At 47.7% G+C, this 23,560-nt stretch overlaps 8 protein-coding genes and 1 non-coding gene across 9 annotated transcripts; 4 read left to right on the top strand and 5 right to left on the bottom strand.

Moving 5' to 3' along the window:
• Window positions 1-1,822: 1,822 nt before the first annotated feature.
• Window positions 1,823-3,847, top strand: F4812DRAFT_329152 (general substrate transporter). Its single transcript, XM_047931549.1, has 3 exons — window positions 1,823-2,418; window positions 2,507-3,212; window positions 3,280-3,847. The coding sequence occupies exons 1-3, from the start codon at window positions 1,967-1,969 to the stop codon at window positions 3,757-3,759; spliced, it is 1,638 nt and encodes a 545-aa protein (XP_047791749.1). The 5' UTR covers window positions 1,823-1,966; the 3' UTR covers window positions 3,760-3,847.
• Window positions 3,848-5,023: 1,176 nt separating this feature from the next.
• On the top strand, window positions 5,024-6,273 carry F4812DRAFT_457975 (uncharacterized protein; the record flags this gene model as incomplete). The annotated part of the gene is made up of 3 exons (XM_047937269.1): window positions 5,024-5,254; window positions 5,482-5,621; window positions 5,799-6,273. The coding sequence occupies 3 exons, from the start codon at window positions 5,024-5,026 to the stop codon at window positions 6,271-6,273; spliced, it is 846 nt and encodes a 281-aa protein (XP_047791750.1).
• A 388-nt stretch (window positions 6,274-6,661) lies between these two features.
• On the bottom strand, window positions 6,662-8,644 carry F4812DRAFT_329157 (glycoside hydrolase superfamily). Its single transcript, XM_047931550.1, has 2 exons — window positions 7,952-8,644; window positions 6,662-7,890 (listed from the first exon to the last, which is right to left on the bottom strand). The coding sequence occupies exons 1-2, from the start codon at window positions 8,013-8,015 to the stop codon at window positions 6,689-6,691; spliced, it is 1,266 nt and encodes a 421-aa protein (XP_047791751.1). The 5' UTR covers window positions 8,016-8,644; the 3' UTR covers window positions 6,662-6,688.
• Window positions 8,645-9,535: 891 nt separating this feature from the next.
• Window positions 9,536-11,891, bottom strand: F4812DRAFT_423038 (PLP-dependent transferase). The gene is made up of 4 exons (XM_047933729.1): window positions 11,299-11,891; window positions 10,685-11,198; window positions 10,118-10,609; window positions 9,536-10,061 (listed from the first exon to the last, which is right to left on the bottom strand). Exons 1-4 carry the CDS (start codon window positions 11,628-11,630, stop codon window positions 9,843-9,845), a joined length of 1,557 nt encoding a protein of 518 aa, XP_047791752.1. The 5' UTR covers window positions 11,631-11,891; the 3' UTR covers window positions 9,536-9,842.
• On the bottom strand, window positions 11,887-13,607 carry F4812DRAFT_329236 (actin depolymerizing protein). Its single transcript, XM_047931551.1, has one exon. It carries the CDS (start codon window positions 13,331-13,333, stop codon window positions 12,143-12,145), a length of 1,191 nt encoding a protein of 396 aa, XP_047791753.1. The 5' UTR covers window positions 13,334-13,607; the 3' UTR covers window positions 11,887-12,142.
• A 378-nt stretch (window positions 13,608-13,985) lies between these two features.
• Window positions 13,986-14,210, top strand: F4812DRAFT_457979 (uncharacterized protein; the record flags this gene model as incomplete). The annotated part of the gene is made up of 2 exons (XM_047937270.1): window positions 13,986-14,105; window positions 14,166-14,210. 2 exons carry the CDS (start codon window positions 13,986-13,988, stop codon window positions 14,208-14,210), a joined length of 165 nt encoding a protein of 54 aa, XP_047791754.1.
• A 392-nt stretch (window positions 14,211-14,602) lies between these two features.
• Window positions 14,603-14,703, bottom strand: F4812DRAFT_t67. The gene has a single exon. It is a non-coding gene; the product is annotated as a tRNA-Ser (tRNA).
• Window positions 14,704-15,090: 387 nt separating this feature from the next.
• Window positions 15,091-17,667, bottom strand: F4812DRAFT_423043 (uncharacterized protein). The gene is made up of 3 exons (XM_047933730.1): window positions 16,784-17,667; window positions 16,252-16,718; window positions 15,091-16,197 (listed from the first exon to the last, which is right to left on the bottom strand). Exons 1-3 carry the CDS (start codon window positions 17,147-17,149, stop codon window positions 15,561-15,563), a joined length of 1,470 nt encoding a protein of 489 aa, XP_047791755.1. The 5' UTR covers window positions 17,150-17,667; the 3' UTR covers window positions 15,091-15,560.
• A 1,464-nt stretch (window positions 17,668-19,131) lies between these two features.
• F4812DRAFT_457981 (ARM repeat-containing protein) lies at window positions 19,132-23,001 on the top strand (the record flags this gene model as incomplete). The annotated part of the gene is made up of 7 exons (XM_047937271.1): window positions 19,132-19,314; window positions 19,424-19,643; window positions 19,802-22,190; window positions 22,298-22,428; window positions 22,485-22,566; window positions 22,623-22,700; window positions 22,791-23,001. The coding sequence occupies 7 exons, from the start codon at window positions 19,132-19,134 to the stop codon at window positions 22,999-23,001; spliced, it is 3,294 nt and encodes a 1,097-aa protein (XP_047791756.1).
• Window positions 23,002-23,560: the final 559 nt, after the last annotated feature.

The following is a 23,560-nucleotide window of genomic DNA, read 5'->3' on the forward strand; positions in this document are numbered from 1 at the left end:
GTCTTCTGTCAGATTTGATCTTTTCTGCAGTTGAAGATGCCTATACACGAGATTCCAGAATAGGCGAAGGAATAAGCTTATTAATTGAGCCTTACCAACTTGTCCGTCGATTAAGGCTGTTTTAGAGTTTAGACATAGATTTTCAAGACAATTGCATGTTACATACCCGTGCCCGTATCCGAGATAAAGTAGCATCATTGTGGTACCATGAATAGTTCAGTGCAATTCAATCTATGCGTTACGTAGTACACGGGATACCATAATAGGGATACCAGGTACCTAGTATGGAGAAGATGTGCAGGATGTATGAAAATGTTAAAAAAAATCTGCATAACCTACGTAAGATTAGGTAGGTATCCGAATAGGTACTTAGTAGGCATGGGTGTACGTTGGTAGAGGTATGCAAGCATATGCACGTATAATGCACATACGTAGTATATGTACGGCTGATACTCATACTTGGTGACTGTGATAATACCCTAAGTGCAGCAGGTGCTTACATCGTAATGTTGTTGAAGTTAATGTCTCAACCTTAAAAGTAAAAAAGAAGTTGCAGTTTGCCACTAATGATTTGTGTATCACAAATTCCTTGTCCATCCCTGTTCATATTTTTTTTCTCATCTCATCATTTGCCTTTCCACCTTCATACAAGAAATAATAAGAAAAAAAAATTATGTTTACGCTATTTTCCCACCCCATTCCCCCAGTTCCCCACAACCTTGGAGATGCTCGGGACACCTCGGAATGATCTGATTTTCCCATGTTAACCAAGCATAAGTAGGAATAGGTAGGAATAGTGCCCTACCCCCACTCATCGGTTATCAAGGATTCTCATTAGGATTTGGATTAGTTCCTTGGCTCTCCATCTAAGATCGGCAAAATCACACATACACACACCGCTTAAGCATCGAATTGGCGAGATAGAGGCTGACCGATTCATGCCGAGCTAAGGCCAAGAAAAGGCTAGGGAGGTTTTCGGGGGCCTATTAATTAAGTCGCTTGGCCCGGCGGTTTGCAAATGCGGCTGCCTTTTTCCCGCCGCCCGACTTCAACCCGCTTTGCCGCCGCCGCCATGGCCCCCTCGCCTACGTTTTTGGTAGGCGTACGCTAAACTACCACCGCGCCCCCGTTCAGCCCGTGCTCTCACGGCTCAGGGACGGCTCAGGGACGGCTCACGATAACGATAAAGGGGGATGTCCCAAATGTCCCCAATATCCCCCCAATATCCCCAATATTCCACAATATCCCACAATGTCAGAATGACTCGAGATGTGGGCCGGCCCTGTGGGTATCAATGACGAAATGCGGATGAAGATCTTCAGGTCAGTCCCCATAATAAAAGGCACAAGTTTTGCCATCTGCTAGTCCGCTGCTACAGATCACGGCCTAACGTAGACCGTCACGTTTCACTTCTCACGCCTTTTCGCACGTAATACCATGCATCCCGGGCATGGCGTCCCGCCCGTCCTGGCTGCTGTTAGTCGTCCCAGTCGTCCCAGTCGTTCTTGGTGTTGCAAACTTTCTTATGGGGTGGACACCAATCTAAGGGTCCTGCTCAGGCGTTATGATGACATTCTCTCGGCCCTTGCTCGGTCGCACCCCACACACGAACTTAACCTCCACTACATCCTAACAGGATGCTGTGATAGAGCGCGTAAGGACCCTTTTTTCTCGTGACTATCTGGATATACCTAGACATATTAGGATTTACGTCTTTGAGGCGAGCGGCTGTGTAAGCGGATAGTGTAGCTTGACAATAAACATATATAAGATAACACGGTGGACCATGTTCTCCTTATCCCCCAACAGCCTAGAACTCGTTCTATTTCCCTATCCTCCAGCTTCTCCCCCATCTCCAAATTCCTACCCCTTCTCACTCCAGGTTTCAGTGAATCTTGTAGTATAGATTTCCTCCCCTGGCGCGAGTCCTACGTAGAATAACCATCACCAACGTTAGTCTACGACAATGGGGCATAAGGACGACGCCAACGGCGCTCCCACCTATTGGGGCACGTCTGGCAAGACGTTACAGAGATTAATCACAGCCGTAGCGACCACGGATTTCTTGCTGTTCGGTTATGATCAGGGCGTTATGTCCGGTATCATCTCGGCCCCTGCCTTCACCTCGGACTTCCCGGAGGTCAAGGGGGACAGCACATACGAGGGTTTCGTCGTATCTATCTATGCTGTCGGCTGCTTTCTGGGTGCCTGTTTCATTCTCACCTTCGGCGACCACCTTGGCCGCCGCAGGTCTATCTTTACCGGAGCTACTGTCATGATCATCGGCGTTATCATTCAGATTTGTGCTATTCCCAACGGTTCCGGAGGAGGTGCGACGGCACAGTTTATCATCGGACGGTGTATTACAGGTATAGGTAACGGTATCAATACTTCGACAGTGCCAACCTACCAAGCCGAGTAAGTCATCCTCCTGAGTTCCCTCTCATCCTCATTAGGATGCATAAAAAAATAGTCTTGCTAACTTTTATCTCTTCCTCACTTTTAGATGCAGTCACTCTCACAACCGTGGAAAACTCATCTGTATCGAGGGCGGAAACGTCGCGATCGGAACTTTGATTGCCTACTGGATCGACTACGGCTGTACCTATGGGCCTCACGCCTTCGTTTGGCGATTCCCCATTGCATTCCAGTGTGTCTTCGCTATTGTCGTCATCATTCTCATGCTTCAACTACCGGAATCGCCTAGATGGCTATTAACTAAAGACCGAAACGAAGAGGCAGCAACAGTTCTAGCGGCTCTCAATGGCGAACGCCGGGACAACCCTGCTGTCCAGACACAGGTTGCTGTTATCGTTGATGCCATTCGTGCTTCTGGCCATGGTGGTGGTGTCACTCCCATCTCTGACCTCTTTACCGGTGGCCCGACTCAGCACTTCCGCCGTCTTCTGCTCGGTGCCTCTTCGCAGATGATGCAGCAGCTGTCCGGCTGCAACGCCGTCATTTACTACTTCCCCATTCTCTTCCAGACTTCGATCGGAACTTCGCACAACCTGGCCCTGCTTCTCGGAGGTGTCAACATGGTCGTCTACTCTATCTTTGCCACCACCTCGTGGTTTGCTGTTGAGCGGATTGGTCGCCGAAAGCTCTACCTCATCGGTACTGTCGGCCAGTGCTTATCCATGGTTCTGACTTTCGGTGCTTTGATTCCTGGAACAGAGGAAGCGGCTAAGGGAGCAGCCGTCGGTCTTTTCGTAAGTTTTTACACATCTAACCACACTAGCTTTTTTCGACGATAGATAACTAACCTTTGGAAATTAGACTTACATTGCATTCTTCGGTGCCACATGGCTTCCGCTACCGTGGCTGTACCCTGCCGAGATCAACCCGCTCAAGACGCGTGCCAAGGCCAACGCGACATCGACGGTCTCCAACTGGCTATGGAACTTCTTCATCGTGATGGTCACGCCTGTACTGCTAAGCAATACGGGACGAAGCGGTTGGGGTACTTACCTATTCTTCGCGATACTTAACGCTATTTTCTTCCCTATCATTTACTTCCTATACCCTGAGACAGCCGGACGTACCCTTGAAGAGATTGATATCATCTTCGCCAAGGGTCACGCCGAAAAGATGAGCTATGTTAAGGCTGCGCAAGAGTTGCCCCGTCTTACGGAGGAGGAAGTCGCACAGAAGGCCCGCGAGTACGGGTTCTGCTTGTCCGACGAGGAGGCTGCCGTCAGCATGCACGAGAACGAGAAGCCCGAGGCCACCTTGTCGACACCGCCTTCTTCGGATTAATGCGGCAATGTGGCGCGAGGTTTCGCGATTAGATGATCGCGCAACTGGTCGCGATCACCTGATTTTCTCCTATTTCAGCAACGCTCACCTTTGATCAAGGTTACGACAGTTATGATGTATGGTTATGTGATGTTGGGAGTATCAACGCCCCGACACTTGCAACATTCGATACAGTTATGACGGATCGGTTCATAAGCCGAAGCGATGCGTGGCGCTTTGTATGCTGGGACAATAGGAGCACCATTCACGGTACATATATGATTAAAGAAGTTCACGATGGACTCTCTTTTTCGTTTTCCTTGGTTGTTTTTGAGAGAATATCAGTCGTATTCTCGTTGTTTTTCTGACCATTTCGTTATATATTCCCACGGGGTCGTCGAGATATACCCTCGGTGTCAAAGCTATGTGAGCAAATGACCCGAACCTTGAAGTTGTATGGATAGACACACTGGTTAGAATCAGTTTAGATCTATTTAGATATTAGATCTCTGTTGTTTGCTTAGGTAGCTAGCATAGCTGCGTTAGAGATGTGGCAAAGATGAAAGACGGGTGGGCTGAGGTACCCCTCATAGGCAGGCAGGCAGGCATTCTATAGAACTTATGAATACCAATTGGAACTGCAAACAAAAAAAAATTAGAATTAGAATTAATCAGTTCGATTGTCTTTTTCTGGTGCTCTAGATCTATCTCACTCTGTTAGTAGGCCATAAGCTGAACTCGGATAACATGGTCACAGGTAAGAAATCTCGGGGATTGTAGCCAGTTTGGTGAAAGTCGATGTAACGCAGCGCTGATTTGTCGGCTATGCCATCTTTGGCACTTAGTTTTCTTGCCCTATCGGCTCTTCAGCAATTATTCGATGGGCTTATGGGCTGAAGGGAGAAGGCGGGGGGAAATGAAAATGCCTTACATAGCTACCTATATATATATCGTCACTTGATTACCTACCTATATACATTAGGTTATATAGACCTGCTGTAGGACTTATGTGGTATGATAGGTTACTACAGCCACGATAGCGAGAGCGAGAGATGATGGGAGGCCTTATTTTTACAAAGCCTCGCTTTCGATTCTCGGGGTGGAAATGCGACGCGACGGTTCATAAATAAATAAAGCTTGTTTTGAGCCTCATGCCCTCTAGGTAGCTGCTGATTGTTGCCTTCTTTTTTTTTCTTCTACCTTACCTAGGAACCTAACCTACCTACCTTGATATCATATAGCATCTATCCATCCCTCTATGACGAAATTCTCAACAAGGACCACGATGGCCTCGGCAGCAGGTGGTGGTAGTGGTGGTAGTGGTGGTAGTGGCGGTAGTGGTGGCCCATGGTTACCGCTACTTCTTCTGGGTCTGTCGCTATTCGCGGACCTGGCCCGGGCTAAGAAAACAGGTACTGTCACGCCCGCGCCGGGTGGCCCGACGGCCGTCCCGATATTTCTGCCGGACGTGCCCGGGACGCGGTGGTCCGAGTGGCGGGGGAGTATTATTTCTAGCGTATGTGTTTTTTCTTTTTTCTTTCTTCTTTCTTCTAGTGTTCCCTGTGTTTTTTGTTTTGTTGACACGTACTCTGTGTTGCTTGGATAATCGTTTATTTTATTCATTTTGCGGAAGGGAAGGAATGGGAGGGGGAGGAGAAAAAAAGAGAGAGGGAGACAGAGAAGGGAGAGAGGAATAAAAAAAAAAGAAATAGCAGCAGGCGTAGCTAACAACCGCACACGTAGAACGACGTCGAAACCGTATACTCGGTATTCTGCGCGCCGGATCGCATCGGGTGCTCGATCGCCGACGACGACGTCGTGCCGTCCCGGTTCACGGAGGGGCCGCGGACGCTGAACGTAGTAGACACGATATCTGGGGTGATGTAAGAGGCTCTTATTATTTCCATCTCTTCTCCTCTTCCCTTTTTCCTTTTCCTTTTTCCTCTTCCCCCTTTCCCTCCTCTCCCCCCCCTTTCTCCATCCCTAGGTACCTACTTTCCTTTACCCTCATTTACGCTACCTTTCCTCCCCTCCCCTATCCCAAATCTAACCAACCACAGCACCGTAACCCAAGCCTGCGACCTAACCTCCACGACGGCCGCGACCTGCAGCGGGCGCACCTGGGTAGCCGACGCCGACGCGCTGACCGCGTCCCTGGGCCCGCTGATGCCCAACACCAGCGTCGTCGTGGCGCCGTACGCCGTCGCCGCCCCGCAGGCCTCGTGGGGCGTGCTGACGCTCGGCGACGCCCCGCTCACGGGGACCCGCGGCGGGAGGACGTATACTTATTACAGCACCACTACCGCTACCGCTACCGCTGCCACGACTTCGACGACTACTGCAAGTACGGCTGTTGGTGCTGGTGCCGCGAGCACGAGTACCCGCGCGGCAGGCGGTGGATCCGGAGGAAGCGGAGGAGGCAAAGGTCGTCCGAAGAAATCAGATGGTGTTAGTGGGCGGGTAGAAGATGTAGGAGGGGTTTTGTGGAAGGCGGGAATTGGGCTGTCGGTAGGTTTAGTGGTTATTTTGTTATAGCGAGGTGGAAGCGAGTTTGGCATGAACGATACAATACCCTCAGAAATTAGGATAAATACCTAGGTACCTAAAGCAGAGCCGTTTATATAGCACCGTAGCATATCTGTATATCATCAAGTCCCTCAAGAAATTCACTAGGTACTCAATAAATCATCAAGATTTCGAATAGATGAAGAAGGAAAAAGAAAAAAAAATACGACGTAGAAATGATCTACAAAGAATAGAATGTTGCGCAAATCGTACACACCTACTTCCTTTGCCCCCTTCCCCTATTTTATGGCTAACTCGGATCCTACCGAACTTAGCCAAACCTCTTCCCACCCATCCATCTATCCATGCGTACCTTGTATGCCTGACCTAATTCGTTAATTCGTGATTGATTGATCTACCCGTCGCTCTACACCACGAGACCGTCCTACTCGTCGCACGGCGAATATCGCCCTCCCATACCCCAGAACTGCTCCGCCATAAAAGTGGAAGCCTCGGCCTTCTTCCACATGTCGTTGAAAGCCGTGAAGAGGATCACGTTGCTCGCGTTAGAAGCGTAGGCCGACTTGATGGATGAGAGCGCGGTCGTCTGCTGGTCCATTCCCGGAACGGCAGCGCCGTTCGCTTCGCCTTGCCAGGGCCAACCCGTCTCCGTCACGACAATACGCTTGCTCGAATCGGATAGCTTGCTGCGGATGTTACTGACGGTGGAAGTAACAAACGAGCCTGCTCCGTCGGCACCAGTGTTGGGGTCGAAAAAGGGGTGGACGTTAACAGCGCAGTAGTCAGACTGGTCGCAGAGCTCGGGATGGGCGAGAACGGCGACGAACGTATCCACAATGACGACAGGTCCTTCATATCCTGCGGTTCTCAATAGAGAGCGCGTCTGGCTCAATGCGCTGAGCACCTGGTCCACAGTTGCACCACCGTCGTTGACTAGTTCGTTACCTACCGAGACGGTGTCGACAATATCCCAGTCGTTCTGAACACCGGACGCCATGGTAGATACGCCATCCTCGACCGCATTAATGTCGAAGATACCTAAGAATAGCTTATTTCCATACTTCTTAGCAGCCGCATACGCTGTCGCAACCTGGTCGCAATCAACGCCATACAAGCGAATGACGCCGTAGTCCTTGGCTATGAGCGCAAAGTCCGCATCAACCTCGTCTGCGGTCTTGCATTCTCCGTTACCTTTGTAAGGAGAGTAAGCGACGCCATGAAGAGCGCCGCTGCTTGCAGATGGAGAAGCTGCTGAAGAGGACGCCGATGCTGAGCTGGTCGGGTATGAGTCGGCGGCTGAGGTGACTTCGGAGGATGAGTTCTGTTCGGCAGTGGGAGAAGCCTGCTGATACGACGAAGACGGTGTAGACTTATCTACCTGCGCGCCCTTAGTCGGCAGTGGAACACTCTCGGCCGTAGGAGTCGATGTCTGATCCGTCTCTGCCGACAGGGGGACGTAAACAACCGTTTCAGTGGTGGTGCGGATCGGGTTGTTGTTTTGGTCTACATAGACCACGACTTCGGGAAGTTCAGTCGTTGTACTGTACTTGGCATCAGTAACAGTAATTTTATCCCTCTTCTCGACAGGGGCTCTGTTTGCCCTATGCCGGTGAAGATGTTGATGTCCTGAAAATATATGAGTTTGTGTTCTCGTGGAGTGATGATATATCGGAGCAGTAAGACTTACTCGGCTGCCCAGCCGACAGGCCGAGGAGGGAAAGAAAACTTAGAGAAAGTAGTGTAGGTCTCATGATGTCGATATGTTAACACGATGCTGGGTATTTCTAGAATGAGCGAATCGCGAAACTTCAGAAAAATAAAATGAAAATAAGGAGTGGCCTGTGTTGTTAGCGAGGCAACGATTTACTTGAAGGAGCGACGAGAATAGAGACAAAAGGGGACATGAATGCGGCAAACGACACTCAGTTGGTGTCCATCAGTTACAAGAACTGCTCGGGAAACAAAAAGCAGACAAAGGAGTGAAGCGAGAGTTTGTGCTAGGAGGTAAAAGAGGATTGTGTGAAGGGACTTAGGGAATATGCAAGAGGTTCTAGACTCGAGGAACGGGATAATCCCATCCAAGCAAATAGTATTAACATAATTGATACCATAACGTGGCGGAAGTTGCCCGGGTATCGAGAAAAGAAAAAGAAAGGGGCGGTAAACAAGACACGCGGAGGGTTGCGCGTTCCTTGAATGTACTTTTCTCAAAGGGGAGTTTGTGGTGAAGGAATGATGGCGTTGTAAAAAAAGGGGGGAGGAGGGTGGGTGAGATCGGTCTTGAATTCCAAACTCAGAGAGAGTCATCCAGGGGTAAACTGAGCCAGGAACGTTGTACTATGTAGAAACTGCTGTTGTATGGTATGAAGAAGGGAGAGCTGAAAAGGAGGATTTCCTTACAACCGTTTATTCCCGAGTTTAGACACAGGTCATTATCAACACTTGCCTTATTTCCGAAAATATGACGAATGCGATATAGGTTAGGTCAATGGAATGAATACGTAAAAGTAATTCACACGGTTGACCAGTTAGTTCGTGTTTATTCCTCTCGATCTAACTGTAGATAAACCTCAAAGGAATGTGGGATGTGGAATGTGGCTGTTAAAAAAGAGTGTGTTTAATAGTAGTGGTAAGTAACTATAACTAGGTAAATATAGTAGTTAGTAACTACTTGCTGCTGACCTTAGGTTTTATAGTTTTAGACAGGTATCGTAAGGAATGATGGGGTCGGTCATATATAGGTGTTACCTCACGAATTATATGAGATTTGACTTGAACTGGTGGTGGTGAAGGCAACGAAATACGAGATCGTGGGTCGATATTTTTTATTTATTTTTATTATATCTAGAACGTCATCAGAACGCGCGGCAGGAACGCTAGAGAAATGAGACCCACGCTTCCCTTCGGTCGAGAACCGCATGGTCACCAGGTACCAGTCCAGGTAGTCGTCAATGTTTCAGGTTTCATCTAATAGTTCATCTGGAAAGCGCCAGGAACCAGGTACCGGAGGACAATCATTGGCCATTGCAGGTGGACATCGCATGTTGATACATTGTACCTAAGGGATAAGTCGTATGTATGCATGTATTGTATGTCGGCCAGTTATAAAAGGACAATGCCCTCTCTCTCTTTCACTATCGAAGCCCTAAACAAAACAGCCTCTTTTTTTTTTTTTTTATTCTTTCTTCAGACAAGACTGATAAAATATAAGAGCCAGCCCGTTGTCATGTTGTCACTTTGTCACGTTGTCACAGTGGGAACACTCAAAACACTCGTATGAGGGAATTAGCAATTAGTATTTGATTCTATCGTGTAGTTTGATCCTGGACCGTTAGTCTTCTCATCTCGAATATATATATATATATACCTAGGTACAGGTATATATATAATATTCCTGGACTTCTCGATCATCAATCAATGCTGGATTGAGTGCCTATGTATCCATCTTAACCCAGGGTCATGCTCAAGTCGTAGTATAATAAAACCCATTACACATATACAACTGCCTCATCCTGTGTCATGTCGTGAAGCGTCGTGTGAAGTAGTAGTAAACAAGATCACGAAAAACTGAATGTCTCCTAAGCAGCTAGTGTCGACGACTGCCGGTTGGGCTTCCGGGTCATAATCTTGGTAATGGCGTGCCGAATCGTCGTGCCGGCCTTCTCAATTTCCTTCTTGGTCAAGCCCGACGTGATACAAACCTTCAGGGCGGGTTTAATATCAATATCATCAGTACCGATGCTGCCAATTAGCGGGAAACTCTTCAGCCGCGTAATCAGCACACCATTGGCAAGTGCCTATATATCTTCGTAAGTATGTGGAGCTTTGCTTATAAAGTTCTTACAAAACTTACCTCATCCGTAATCTCGAGGAATAGTCGTTCTTGGTCTTCGTTAGTTAGCCGTCTGGCCGAAACCACCTCGGGCTTGAATACAAGGAGCATGACAGGATTCTCAGGGTCACTTGTGCATCGGACCCATTCGCTGCGGGGATCGAGTTGTGCTCTCATGGCCTGGATGTTATCTCGGCATGCCTGTAGGATATCGGGGTTGCATTGTAGGACATTCAACGTCTCGCTAGCCGTAACAGCAGCCATAGCCGGTAAAGCAGCCGAGTAAGTGTACGATGCGGCATTGATACGCTGATGTCGTATCACGTCCTTTGAACCAGCACAGAACCCACCAGCGGCACAGAGAGGTCCAGCCATAGAGCCGATGATCATATCAACAGCCTCCGCGTCGACATTCTGCGCCTCTGTAAGTCCTCGTCCATTACGACCGAGCACACCAAATGACCAGGTCTCGTCCAGAGCGATACGGAATTTGTACTTCTCCTTCAATTCGATCTAAAAATTTGGCAAGTCGTTAGTTAGTATACTGTAAAGGTCGACTCAATTTTATACTGGCAAGTGTTGACTTACGAGCTTGGGAAGGTTTGAACAGTCGCCAACCATTTCGAAGAGTCCCTCGGTAACAATGAATCGCCTAGTCAGGACCTTCTTCTTTACTTGTTCCTGAACCACTTTCTTCATAACCTCTTCCAAGTCTTCCATGTCGTTATGCTCATACCATCTAATGAGGCTTCGGGAGGCCTCCAGTCCTTTGCGAATCGAGTAGTTGACCATCTTATCAGCTACGATAACGTCACCTCGCTTGCAGAAAGTCGGAATAACACTAGAGATTGTAGAAAAAGCCTGGGCGTAGATGATGCAGCTCTGAGTGCCGAGAAACATGGCGATATCGAGTTCAGTTTGCATGTGGACATCCTGGTTGCCGTAAAACTGCGGGGGACCGCAAGGGCCAACTCCGTAGGTGCGCAATGTCTGGATCGCCTTTTCCTTGATCGATTCGCTTGCGTTGAAATTGTAAAAGTTGTAAGAGGCCAAGTTCACGACAGTCTTTCCGGTGGACAGCTTCACCTTCGGGCCCGTCGGTCTATTTATTACCGATGCAGTTAGCGATGCTTTTTTTTTTTTTTTTTGACACGTAAAGAGAAGAAGAAGAAGAAGAAGAAGAGTATAAGACTAATGCTTACCCGACAATGATGGGCTGTCTCTCAGCTTCAGCTTCCTCCAACGGAGTCCGGTCAGCGACGAGAGGTTCGGGCTCCCAGTCCCTAACGAGCTCATCAATCTCGTCATCGCTGAGCTTCACGTAGTTGGGATCGTGGGTAGGATAGGAAGGCGACAGAAGGTATCGAACGAAGAATATCACGAGCACAAGTTCTATAGCAGACCGGACGGGATCATTCTGGTAGCTTGACTGGATATATCGAACTAAAACGGCACTTCCGGGGACCTTTTGGAATGCGTCGGATATTTCTTGAAGCGAGGTCTGCAAATAGACCTGCGCCTCGTGCAAGTCCATTTTGAACAATGAGGTAATACGGGGTGATTTTGCGACAAATTTATTGAAGGAACGACATTTGAAAGTTTAACAACATACGGTTTACAACAACAATCTGGGGGTTGAATTTGTAGGTGAAGTGTTTTAAGAATTGGAAGCGTGTGAGACGGGGATAGGTAGTAATATTATCATAAGGGAAAAAGGTCGGTAGCGATCCCAAACTGGAAAAAAAAAGGGTCCAGACAAAGTTGCTTAATACTGAATGCTGAATGCTTAATGCTGCATCCCAATTATTCTTTTTTATACAAGTTTCCGCGCTTCCGGCACTAAGACCGTTATGTAAACATATTAGCGACGCGTTTAGTGGCCTAGTTGGAAGCTTCCCCCTGTTTCTTTAGGTATTAGGTACTTCATCGAAGCTGAAATTTATTAATCCCCTTTTCCCCCATTTCCTTCTTAATTGCATATTCAAGCATAGTAGTTACCTAGGTCAATGAGGCGATGCCTATCCGTTCCTTGTATTTTTTCTTTCCCTATGCTTCAAGAGCTCTGAAAAATCCTGCGCTTTCGTTGCCCTCAACTATTTTAGAAATCGGTGTCAAATATGCTGTGTCGCCTCCGTTGGATTCCTCTCCAAGTTGTCGGATGTACGATTCCGCCACTCTGATCCACATGGCCTTCTCTGCTCTGCTTGCTCCTGAGCCCTGCCAGACCCAAACAGTAGACCCTGTATCCAAGAGGAAAACATCGTTGCTATCCAGATCGGAACTATTGATCGCAGCGCCTTCTTTCACGATATCGAACCTCAGTTGACCGGAGGCATCCGATAGACGGAACAACCGGCGAGGTCGACGACCAGCATCTTGGCTGTTGGACGGGACAATGGGTCGCGGTGTCCGGAACGGTCCTTCGGTATCCTCTCCTCCCAGCATAGCAACAATAGTTCGCGATCTCGACTCGGTTTGCGATACTACCTCGACGTCTAGGTGTTTTGCGATGGTCATCTCGTGAACGACCTGGGCAGCCTTGGCCTTCTCCGTTGGGCTGCAATTCTTACCCTGCCAAACCCAGATCTTGTCGTTGCGCTCCAGTACAAAGACGTCATTCTCGTCAAGACTCTGCCAGGTAGGTTCAACTTCGTAAACCAGGATCGAGTCGGCCCGCTTAGCAGTCGGGTGCTTAAAGATCCTGAGCAAGGTAACCGTCTCTTTCGGTTCCTCCTCAGTCTCGACATGCGTGAAACCTGAGCGGACACCGCCGGACAGAATCCGGACACGAGAAAATAATGCCATAAAATCTTCGGAAGGTTCTTTTTGTAGCTCGCGATGCTGTATGGCGACGCCGTGTAAGAACTCGTCGAGTTCGACCGTCTTGTAAGCGGCGGTGCCCGCCTCGTCTTGCGTTGTCTTGCTTCCGAGCCAGAAGAAGATATCGTGGGCCAGCTTTTCCTCTCCATCTTTACTTCCCACCTTGAACGAGTGCAGGACAATGTAGCTATCTCCTTCGTGAAAGTCGCCGTGCCGTTCCTTTGGCCATGGGACTACCTGGAAATCCTCAATTCGCCAAACGTAAAGGCCGGGGGCTTGTCCGACTTCTTGCCATGCCGGCTCACTGGCAGCCGAGTTGTATTTGACTTTATGGTCAAGCTCCGATCCGATATTCTCAACGTTACTATCCCTCCAATCGTACTCTTTCATATGTACCAAACCTTCGTGAGGTGCCATTTTGATGCTATAATTGTATTGGGTAGGGTAGGTAGATATGTACTGGTTAGCTAAGTTTATGTTTATTTATTTTTTTTGGTTGAAGTAGTCGGAAGAACGACGAGTGGATGAACAGCAATCAAAGATATAGGGGTTACATCAGATAAATAGGTACATATTTATTGATGTAATGAAGCCGACAATGGAGTTCTGCATACTGTGAAACAGAATAAGGCGGGGGAGCTGAAATAGCCTATCTTTGTCTGTGGTGACACTACTACAGCTTCACTATTTTAACCAGCTAGCTATGCACCCGGTTTGTTATTTGTCAATTGTAACATCACATTCATCACGAGAATTGAGGATTGGCTTGTGGAATAGCTTAGGTACCTCCTACAACGGTACGTATTAGTCCACTAATCCACTAGGTAATGTACCTAGATAGTTTCACTAAAGTTATGCACCTACTAATTTAAGAGGGGACATGAGCCAGTGACAGTAAAATCACAAAGTTTTCCACCACCAAAACGCTCTGTTTCATATTCGTCACTGGCTCACAGCTAACAATTAACCACATCCGACAATTAACAAAAATAAACTTCGGGGCCACAATTCAAGCTCCCATCGGAATACCGGTAAATCAAAGGGAAACCAGAAAATAATAATAATAATCATGTCGGACAAAAGCAACACGTCCCCGGACTTCACATCCTATTACTTGCAACAAAGCACCAAGGAGTTCGCGGAGGACCTGGACAAAATCCGTAACGCCGACGACTTCAAAGGCGATGCGGTAGCCATGCTCGTCAAGTCCCTGCAGCAAGGCACCTCGCTATTCTCGCCTGCCGACCAGGAGAGGATACTAAAGGCGCGGAAATCTAAGGATGAGGATAAATGAAGAGCGGGTGGAATGAGTGGGAAGTATTGAACTAAATAGAAGAAAAAAAAACTTAACTTCGATTACTTGTTCATCAACGGCCTCCTTGCTAAAAGGGTCAAGGAGTGGGAATTTATAATATGTTTATTGAGGCCGTTTGTCAAGGGACCGAAACCTAATACTGCGGCCATGGAATACCTCCTACTAGTTAAGGAAATGCAATTCAATGGTTGTTGAAGTCTTAAGGGAAAGATGCAAGACGTCTATTTCCATTTCATAGAACTAATCCATCCAGCATACCTAATTTGATACCTAGGATAGACAGGATAGAGAGATAAGAAAAGTAAAGAAAGTGCAAAAAAGAGCCAAAAAAAATTAAGCTCGAAAGTTGATAATTCGAAAAAGGAAAGAATCGACACGAGCAGGATTCGAACCTGCGCGTCCTAAGACATGAGATAGACTGGATCATGTTATGATTCAAGTCTCACCCGTTAGACCACTCCGGCATCGTGCCTTGTTCGCTTGTTGTTGGTCCAAGTGCCTGCTATAGCGCTATATGTAGTCCGCACTACGTTAGTTTCGTTTTAACCAATCAAGACGGTAATGATATCTCATTTCCAAGGTTCTCTCATTTCTCTCATTAAGTTATGTACCTACTCCACCAACCAACCAACCATTTATAGGTGAGTCTCAGGACAATAGGAGCAATTATTCCTACCCCCCTTCTTCGCTTTATGAAGAACGACTGACTTATTCGGATTAACGCATACAAATGACAGATATTATGCCATTGGTGCTGTTTTGACTAATCCATACCCTGTGCATGGGCGAAACTAGCAAGACACTACACTACTACTATGGTGGGACTTGATATACGTGAAAGTCACTTCCAAGATCAAAGTCATCAAACAAGTGCCCCTACATATATTCATTCGGAGCCAATTTTTTTAATCCCTAACTGGTAATTATCGTTGCGTAGTAACTAATAGTAATGGGGGACGTAAAGTAAAGTAAGCATGAGCTAAGAATATTCGAATGTATCCAAAGAACTCCGACCATGGTTTCGTGAGGACGGGAGCGGAGAGCAAGTCCACTCTACCAGCTCCCCCAAAGGAAATTGTCTCATTAGTGTCATTGCCTGCGCCGTGAATAAATAAAAAACGTCGCGCAGTTGAAGTATCAGCAACAAACCACCCACTCTACTGCTAATATGAAGACGGGTGAGAAAACTCAAATATCGAATATCATTGCAATATGATAAGAGCAACAACCATAGCCGAACAGCGTAATATGTAAGATCGTTGTCATAATAAACCCGAGCCCCTGAGCTTTTAAACCTCACAACGCGCACTACCATAGCTGGATGTTCCCCTATCGCCGAATATCAAGACTAGCACGGGCAGACTCGATGGACGGGCGCACAGAACTGCTCGAGCTCCTACGTCTACGTGCTCGCTGCTCGCTCGGATCTGTGGGATTCAGTCCCGTTGACTTTGCAAAGAGGTTGAGAATATCCGTTAAGGTAACAACACCGATCAAACGCCCAGACAAGTGAGATCCGGGTAGGGTGGATGCTGGAGGGACCGAAGGGAAATGAGTACCGGTAAGAGAAGTCTGCGAAGAAGACGGCGTCGGGACGAACACGGTGGGACCTAACGAAGGAGTTCCCGGGGCCGAAGGAGATGGAGACGCAGATTCCACGATCCACATCCTGTGCGAACGAGTAGCAACTAGTTTGGCCACCGTGTGTGCGAGCGTCGAGTAAGGGTTAACGTAGAAGACAGGGAACGAATCCTTGCCTTTCTCTACCCCATCCTCGGTCAAGATAACTGATATGAAGTGCATGCACGAACTTTGTAGTAACGGGAGGCTAGTTGAGTTGGTAAGAAGTTTAACATCGGCCGTGGAAATATTGCCGACGACGTTCAAAGCGTTATCAACTACAGCCACACTTGATAGACCCTCCTGATTCATTAGATTGAGAGCTTCCGTCAATGGACTGTCTGCACTATGCGGTTGTTAGAGACGGGTAATTCAGGGTTAGGTATGATATTGTACGTACTTGACAGCTAGTATCTGTTGGGAGCCGATGCTGACTTCGCGTAGAAGCTTGGGATAAAGATCGTCGATGACGCGGAAGTTAATGCCTTCGTTCCAGAAGAATTCCAAAAGCTCCAGCTGGCTTAGAATGCCGATCAGCTCGGCATTGTGATTGCGGACAAGGACCCGGTGTACACCGCTGCCGAAGACCTCAATCGCCTTTGCCAGGTCTTCATCTCCCTGCAATGTGATCAGGGATTCTTTCCGACAGATTGGCTGGATGTCGCGGAGCGGGATGTTATCCCGGGCCTGTGCTCTTTTCGCTATCGAATCGTACAATTCCACCAGATCGTCAGTCGGATGCGCTAAACCGACCACGACCAGGATGTAGGCGTTTAAGTCGTTATAATCGAATGTGGAGATTGGAACGGTACTGGTGGCGTTCTCCCGGATAATGACGACGTTGCTCGATGTATTCTTGAGAAGGGCCTGAAGGCATGGTTAGAAAGATAAGCTGCATAAGATGGATGTTGGTGGATCGGGATTCGTAGTACCATTGTGGCATCCTGCACGCTGGTATCCATTTCCACCCAGGAAACGTCATCTTTGGACACGAGCTCCCCGATTGCGACATCGCGCCAGTCCCTCCCGGCGAAGCGAGGGTTCTGCTGTTTCGGAGCCGGCGGGTGATTGAGCAATTCTTGAAGGGCGGCCTGGGTGAAAGACGGATGTCGCTGATTTCGCGGGGACGGCGGCAGACCCCTCAAGTTCTCCGCGAGGCTTGAGCGATGGCTGTGACCTAGGACATGGCTAGATTTGTGAACACTCGAGGAAGAAGCTGTCCGTTGAGGGGGTGGCGGTGAGATGCTCGTTTCCTTAGAATCTTTGCGTCCTCGGAAAGAGAAGGCATTAGGATCCATGGCGAAGAAAATACTATATTAGAGGCGATTGACTGAGGTGAAATATAGGTACCTATAACCATATAAATACGGGGCGGTTATTCACCTTTGATGTGAAGTTGACGAGGGGAATTGGTGGATGTCCTGTTAGGTAGGTAGCTTCGAAGCTTGTGCCGATAGCTAACTAGGTACAATACAATAGGTACATATACCTAGTCTAGATTAAAGGTAGCTACCTACCATTGCTTTTACTGATCTCATATGAGTATTGAAGTGTATGTGTATGTGCGTGTGCGTGTGCGCGTGAGGTATGTAAATGTGGATGTGGGTGTGGATGTGGACGTGGATGTGGATGTGGATGCGGATATGGATGTAAATGCGTCCATAGCGTTTATGATATATTGATATATATTAGGTTAGGTAACTTTAGATAAGAGGTATATATTATATATACGGGTACTTCCCATCTGAAGGCAAGTGGTGCTTGCGGTGCATTGAAGAGAAGGAAAGTGCATATGTCCATTCTACCTATTCTCCTATACTTGTAGCTTGGAGATACTAACGCACAGTGCCTACAAGCTAATATTGTACAATATTATTCCAATTATGGATAGCATAACTACCCCGTACCTAGGTACGTTATACGGCAAACCCCTCCTTCACCTTTCTACACCGTCACTCGTCTGTCATTCGGGTCAATCTGCAGCTGATATTGTTAACCTTAACAGGGCCTTCCTAATGTACCTACCTATATATTAGGTAACCAGCAGACTAGAAGTGGGCCCATATAGAATAACTTGTAAACGTGATATCTTCTCTTTTCTTACACATGCTTACCTCTAATCTACCTAGGCCTTAACGTGCCTCATATTATTCAACCTTCTGCCCTATTTATCAGTACCTAAGGTACCTGATCTATAGTTTCATGAGGGGAACCATAAGCTTGCAAATAAGCTTGCAAATGTTCTAGACATACGTACTCTCCTGTGCCAGCTAATAAGGCATCGGAGTGAATGAGAGGATGTAATACGTGGCAGCGCAAATAGGTAGCGCATTGTCGGGATATAGGCTGGAACCAATCGACTGAGGATAGGCTGTACTATGCCATACATGGGCCACAGCATACCAGACAAACAAACATTCCAGCAACTCATTATTGCAAAACCGAACTAAATGGAATCCGTACCTAATATTATCTAAGGTAATTAGGTATGTGCTGAATCGAGATCTTTTAGTTGCATTAGGTCCTAAAGATTCTAACGCTGAGGCTGTCACGGCCAAAAATTAAACGAGTGATTTCAAGTGATCTTATCGGTACCCAATGATTTTATCGATAGTAGGTAGTTAGGCCTGGCCTAAGCCTTATTCGGCTACATATCGCCCAAGTCAAGCAATCAAAAGCAGCGAACGTTTGCTCTTTGAAGTTAGCATAGCTAGACGAAAGCATTTTATGCACGGACCATTTAATGTACTCCCGCTGGTCTAAGAATTTATTTTATTTTCAAGGAGTTCTATCAACGTGCATTGAAGAAAGGAAAAAAAAAATCGATAACAAAACCTCCCCTCTTTCGCGACCCCTCGTTACCATAGATGCCAAATAAAAAAACACGACAACAACAACAGCAACAGCAATATCCATAGTACAGGCGAGATCTTTTTTTCACTACCAAGTTCCCTCTGTTATAATCTCAAGGGATCCTTTATACAAATTTAAACCTCAAATTATCCCGAGTAACTTAATACAGGAACTTGTTCTATGAACTTCATTACTGTAACTCGACATTATTCACCTAATCTTCTACACTCTTAGAACCCGCTGTAGGCCAGGCCACCACCGCGCCTTAGCCCTGCGGGGCACAACATCACGAAGCGACACAACTTGAACAGACTTTGACAGACTTTGACAGACTTTGATTTCGACCTCTCGACCTGATCGACTTGCTAAAACACTACGCCCTTTCCTCTCAGGTAGAACTACTCTGCCTCGATTATCGCACAACAACATGTCAGTCCTTCCGGCAGAAACTCATGCAGAGCTAACTCAGCTCTTGCAAGCCCTGCAATCCCCGGATAACACTATAAGATCTCAGGCCGAGGGACATTTGCAGAATAGCTGGACCAGTGCCCGTCCTGACATTTTGTTGATGGGTCTGGCTGAGCAGATAGCAGCCTCAACTGAAACATCCGTAAGTATAATCTAGTATAGTATAACGTATAGTATAACGTTATACATTTCTTTGATGAACCCCTCTTGTCTTGCGTCTGAAAGACTGACATGCCAAATCATCTATCTAGTTGCGCTCCTTTGCCGCTGTTATATTCCGTCGGATAGCATCCAAAACACGCAAGAACGACAAAGGCGACACGTCCGAAGTCTTTATATCCTTACCTTTCGAGCAGGCTTCTGTTATCCGCCAAAAGCTGCTTGAAGCCTTGGCTAACGAAAGGGACCGCTTGGTACGAAATAAAATAAGTGACGCCGTTGCCGATGTTGCAAGACAATATTCAGAGTCAAGTTAGTACATTACTGCTACTGCTGCCTTCTCCTTTTTCTTGCCTTTACCATGCGCTCTCGGCCACTTCCTATTGTTCCTACGGCATCGCCTGCAGTTCGAGGCGGAAGAGTTGCTAAGCGCCCTATCGCTAGAACGACTACTAACTTGCGTATTCTAGCCCAGCAATGGCCCGAAATCCTAGCCGTCCTTTTCAACCTGAGCGTTGCCGCCGACGCGGGACAACGTGAAACCGCTTTCCGTGTCTTTGCGACGACGCCCGGTATTATTGAAAAACAGCACGACAGTGCGGTACTTGATGCCTTCAACAGGGGATTCAAGGATGATTCTGTTGCAGTCCGCTTGGCTGCTATGGACGCCTTTGCGTCCTTCTTCAGAAATCTCCCAAAGAAGGATCAGAGCAAAGTATTCCCTTTGCTACCCGATGTACTCAACATTTTACCCCCTATCAAGGATTCGCATGACTCTGAAGACCTTAGTAAAGCGCTCGTTGCCTTGATCGAACTGGCCGAGACGTCTCCCAAAATGTTCAGACCGTTGTTTCACAACCTCGTCATGTTCAGCGTTGGCGTCATACAGGACAAGGAGTTAAACGATCTTAGCCGGCAGAATGCGCTCGAACTCATGGCAACCTTTGCCGATTACGCTCCGTCAATGTGTCGCAAAGATCCGTCCTATACGACCGATATGATCACCCAATGCTTAAGTCTGATGACGGATCTCGGCGAAGATGATGACGATGCTGCTGAATGGTTGGCTTCAGACGACTTTGATCAGGAGGAGAGCGACTTAAATCATGTTGCAGGAGAGCAGTGCATGGACCGACTAGCTAACAAACTCGGAGGCGAGACTATTCTAGCCCCAACGTTCCACTGGCTTCCTAGGATGATGACTTCTATGGCCTGGAAGGACCGCCACGCAGCTCTCATGGCCATCTCAGCCATATCGGAAGGTTGCCGTGACCTTATGGTTAAAGAGCTCAGCCATGTTCTCGAGCTAGTTGTGCCTGCGCTGAAGGACCCTCATCCTCGAGTTCGTTGGGCAGGATGTCAAGCCCTTGGTCAGATGAGTACAGATTTCGCGCCTACGATGCAGAAAGAGTATTATGATACCGTCTTAAAAGCCATCATCCCTGTCCTTGAGTCGCCGGAGGGTCGTGTTAAGGCGCACGCTGCTGCCGCATTGGTGAACTTTTGCGAAGAGGCAGAAAAGAGCATCCTTGAACCCTATCTGGACCAATTATTATCCTCACTCTTCCAACTCCTCCAAAATGAGAAGCGCTATGTTCAGGAGCAAGCGCTTTCGACAATTGCAACCATTGCTGATGCCGCCGAAGCTGCCTTTTCCAAGTACTATGACACGCTGATGCCTCTACTCGTCAACGTCCTACGACAGGAAACCGAAAAGGAGTACCGACTGCTTCGTGCCAAGGCCATGGAATGTGCTACTTTGATAGCATTGGCCGTTGGAAAGGAACGTCTCGGAAATGATGCGATGGTCTTGGTTGAGCTCCTTGCTAATATTCAAGAGCACATCACCGATCCTGACGACCCGCAGTCGCAATATCTTATGCACTGCTGGGGACGCATGTGTAGAGTGATGGGGGCCGATTTCTTGCGCTTCTTGCCTAACGTCATGCCTCCGTTAGTTGAACTGGCCAGTGCCAAGGCTGATATTCAGCTATTGGATACGGATGATGAGATCGAGCAGATCCAGCAAGAAGACGGATGGGAGTTAGTACCGCTCAAGGGGAAAATGATTGGAATCAGGACTAGTACGATGGATGATAAGCATATGGCTATTGAGCTGCTCGTGGTGTACGCGCAGACCCTTGAGGGTCATTTTGCTCCGTACGTTGCTGATACTATGGAGAAGATTGCGCTTCCGGGTCTGGCATTCTTTTTCCATGATCCTGTTCGATTCATTTCAGCGAAGCTTGTTCCTCAGCTTCTCAGCTCGTATAAGAAGGCTTATGGCCCCGAGTCGAACGAACTTCGAGGTTTGTGGGCTGGAACGGTAGACAAGCTACTCGAGGTGCTTACTGCTGAGCCAGCCATCGATGCTCTGGCTGAGATGTACCAATGCTTTTACGAGTCCGTGGAAGTGGTCGGCAAGGACTGCCTCAGCCAACAACATATGGGGAAATTTATCGATGGCGTCCACTCGGCTATCGAAGATTACAGGGACCGTGTTGCTAAACGTGAAGAAGATAAAGCTGGAGCTGCTGCTGAGGATGCCGAAGACGAAGCGGAAGAACTTTTGATCGCGATCGAGGATGATCAGACCCTACTGTCCGATATGAACAAGGCATTTCACTCCATCTTCAAGAACCACGGCTCCGCTTTCCTCCAACCATGGGAACGTCTCATGGTCACTTACGAGAGCTTCCTTACGTCACCGGATCCTACTCAGCGTCAGTGGGGTTTATGCATCATGGATGACGTTCTGGAATATTGCGGGCCGGAAAGTGTTCGTTATGCGCGGGCTATTAGTACTGCTCTATTAGAAGGCTGCAAAGATCCCTCGGCTGCTATTCGACAAGCTGCTGCGTAAGTTATATTCTGCGTCTCACATTCAATGGCAGATCGGTTTTATATCACACGAATCGCCACAGATATCTTGTAATTCCGTCCGATCACCGCTAACGCATTTTTAGGTATGGCATCGGTGTAGCTGCTCATCGTGGCGGAGCTCCCTGGGCGCAATTCCTGGCAACATCGATCCCCTATTTGTTCCAAGCGACCCAGATACCGGATGCGCGCGGTGAAGAAGCCGTTTACGCCACTGGTTCGTATTCTTGTTGAATTACGTGCATATTTCAGATTTCGCTAATGCATATATAGAAAACGCCTGCGCGGCTATCGCAAAGATTCTTCACTTTAACAAGCAGGGTCTACAAGATCCGCAAGCTATCGCAGTACAATGGTATGCATTTAGCACGACCTCAACTAATACCGGCCGCTAACCATATTACCACATAGGGTCAATACCTTACCAGTTACCAATGATGAAGAGGCAGCGCCATATGCCTACGGCTATCTCGTGGAGTTAATCGAACAGTAAGTCTAAGTTGCTAATAATAGACGCGAGCCCGTTTTTATACGGTTCTAGTGGCAGTGAAAGGATTTGTATACTAACTTCTCGTGCAGACAAAACCCTGCGGTCACCACCCAAGTTGATAAGGTGTTTGTCTATGTAGGACAGGCCCTCGAGGCTGAGATGCTTCACGGACAGCTGGGCGCACGTGTTGCCAGAGCAATTCAAATGCTACTACAGTCGGCAAACGTTGACCCAACACCACTCTTACAGCAGCACTTTTCACCCGAAGGACAGCAGATTATTAGGCGTCACTTCTCCTAGTTGTGACAAAACGACACACTATTAGGCTGTTATGTTAACTTTGCTGAAGACTGCCCGATATCCGGTTCGCGCAGGGTTCCTCATAGGAATAGGCTGCAATAGGGTAGCAGCATAAAGACTGAGAGAATACTAAGCCTCAACCGTAACACTACTTATTGTCGCCGATCGAATCCGCTCACCTACATCTAATCATGGGAGTAACCCAATTCCCCCATCGCTCCTCGTCGGGGTGGATGATTTAGGAGAGCGAAATAGTTTTAGGTGTAGAGCTACCATGCCCTAACGCGGCAGCTGATGTCGCGGTGTGCGAGTGATCAAGATGGAGAAAATACGATTCTCCCAGGTGAAAAATGGGCACGAATATAGGAGAAGATATGTACCTAATGTATCGAAAGTCGGTACCCCAGCAATATAGAAGAAGCAAGAAAGATCACCCAACAGTGTAGAGGGAGTTTTAAGGGTCTATCGATTAAGTGACGTACTCAATTAATCCATAGTTTGGCTGGTACGACTTGCCAACATGATATTCTACCTACCTCTAGGTAGGTAAGGTACCTAG

Source organism: Daldinia caldariorum (genome assembly GCF_022478825.1).
Source record: "Daldinia caldariorum strain CBS 122874 unplaced genomic scaffold F4812scaffold_5, whole genome shotgun sequence".
Classification (NCBI taxonomy): Eukaryota; Fungi; Ascomycota; class Sordariomycetes; order Xylariales; family Hypoxylaceae; genus Daldinia; species Daldinia caldariorum.

Bases quoted from the DNA above. Each gene is read 5' to 3' on its own strand.
- F4812DRAFT_329152 (XM_047931549.1), top strand. From the start codon at position 1,967: ATGGGGCATAAGGACGACGCCAACGGCGCTCCCACCTATTGGGGCACG. The intron at 2,419-2,506 runs GTAAGTCATCCT...CCTCACTTTTAG, and splicing joins GTGCCAACCTACCAAGCCGA to ATGCAGTCACTCTCACAACC. The intron at 3,213-3,279 runs GTAAGTTTTTAC...TTTGGAAATTAG, and splicing joins GAGCAGCCGTCGGTCTTTTC to ACTTACATTGCATTCTTCGG.
- F4812DRAFT_329157 (XM_047931550.1), bottom strand. From the start codon at position 8,015: ATGAGACCTACACTACTTTCTCTAAGTTTTCTTTCCCTCCTCGGCCTG. The intron at 7,891-7,951 runs GTAAGTCTTACT...ATATATTTTCAG, and splicing joins CCTGTCGGCTGGGCAGCCGA to GACATCAACATCTTCACCGG.
- F4812DRAFT_423038 (XM_047933729.1), bottom strand. From the start codon at position 11,630: ATGGACTTGCACGAGGCGCAGGTCTATTTGCAGACCTCGCTTCAAGAA. The intron at 11,199-11,298 runs GTAAGCATTAGT...GGTAATAAATAG, and splicing joins AGACAGCCCATCATTGTCGG to ACCGACGGGCCCGAAGGTGA. The intron at 10,062-10,117 runs GTAAGTTTTGTA...GAAGATATATAG, and splicing joins TCCTCGAGATTACGGATGAG to GCACTTGCCAATGGTGTGCT.
- F4812DRAFT_329236 (XM_047931551.1), bottom strand. From the start codon at position 13,333: ATGGCACCTCACGAAGGTTTGGTACATATGAAAGAGTACGATTGGAGG.
- F4812DRAFT_423043 (XM_047933730.1), bottom strand. From the start codon at position 17,149: ATGGATCCTAATGCCTTCTCTTTCCGAGGACGCAAAGATTCTAAGGAA. The intron at 16,719-16,783 runs GTACTACGAATC...CCATGCCTTCAG, and splicing joins GCGTGCAGGATGCCACAATG to GCCCTTCTCAAGAATACATC. The intron at 16,198-16,251 runs GTACGTACAATA...ACAACCGCATAG, and splicing joins CAACAGATACTAGCTGTCAA to TGCAGACAGTCCATTGACGG.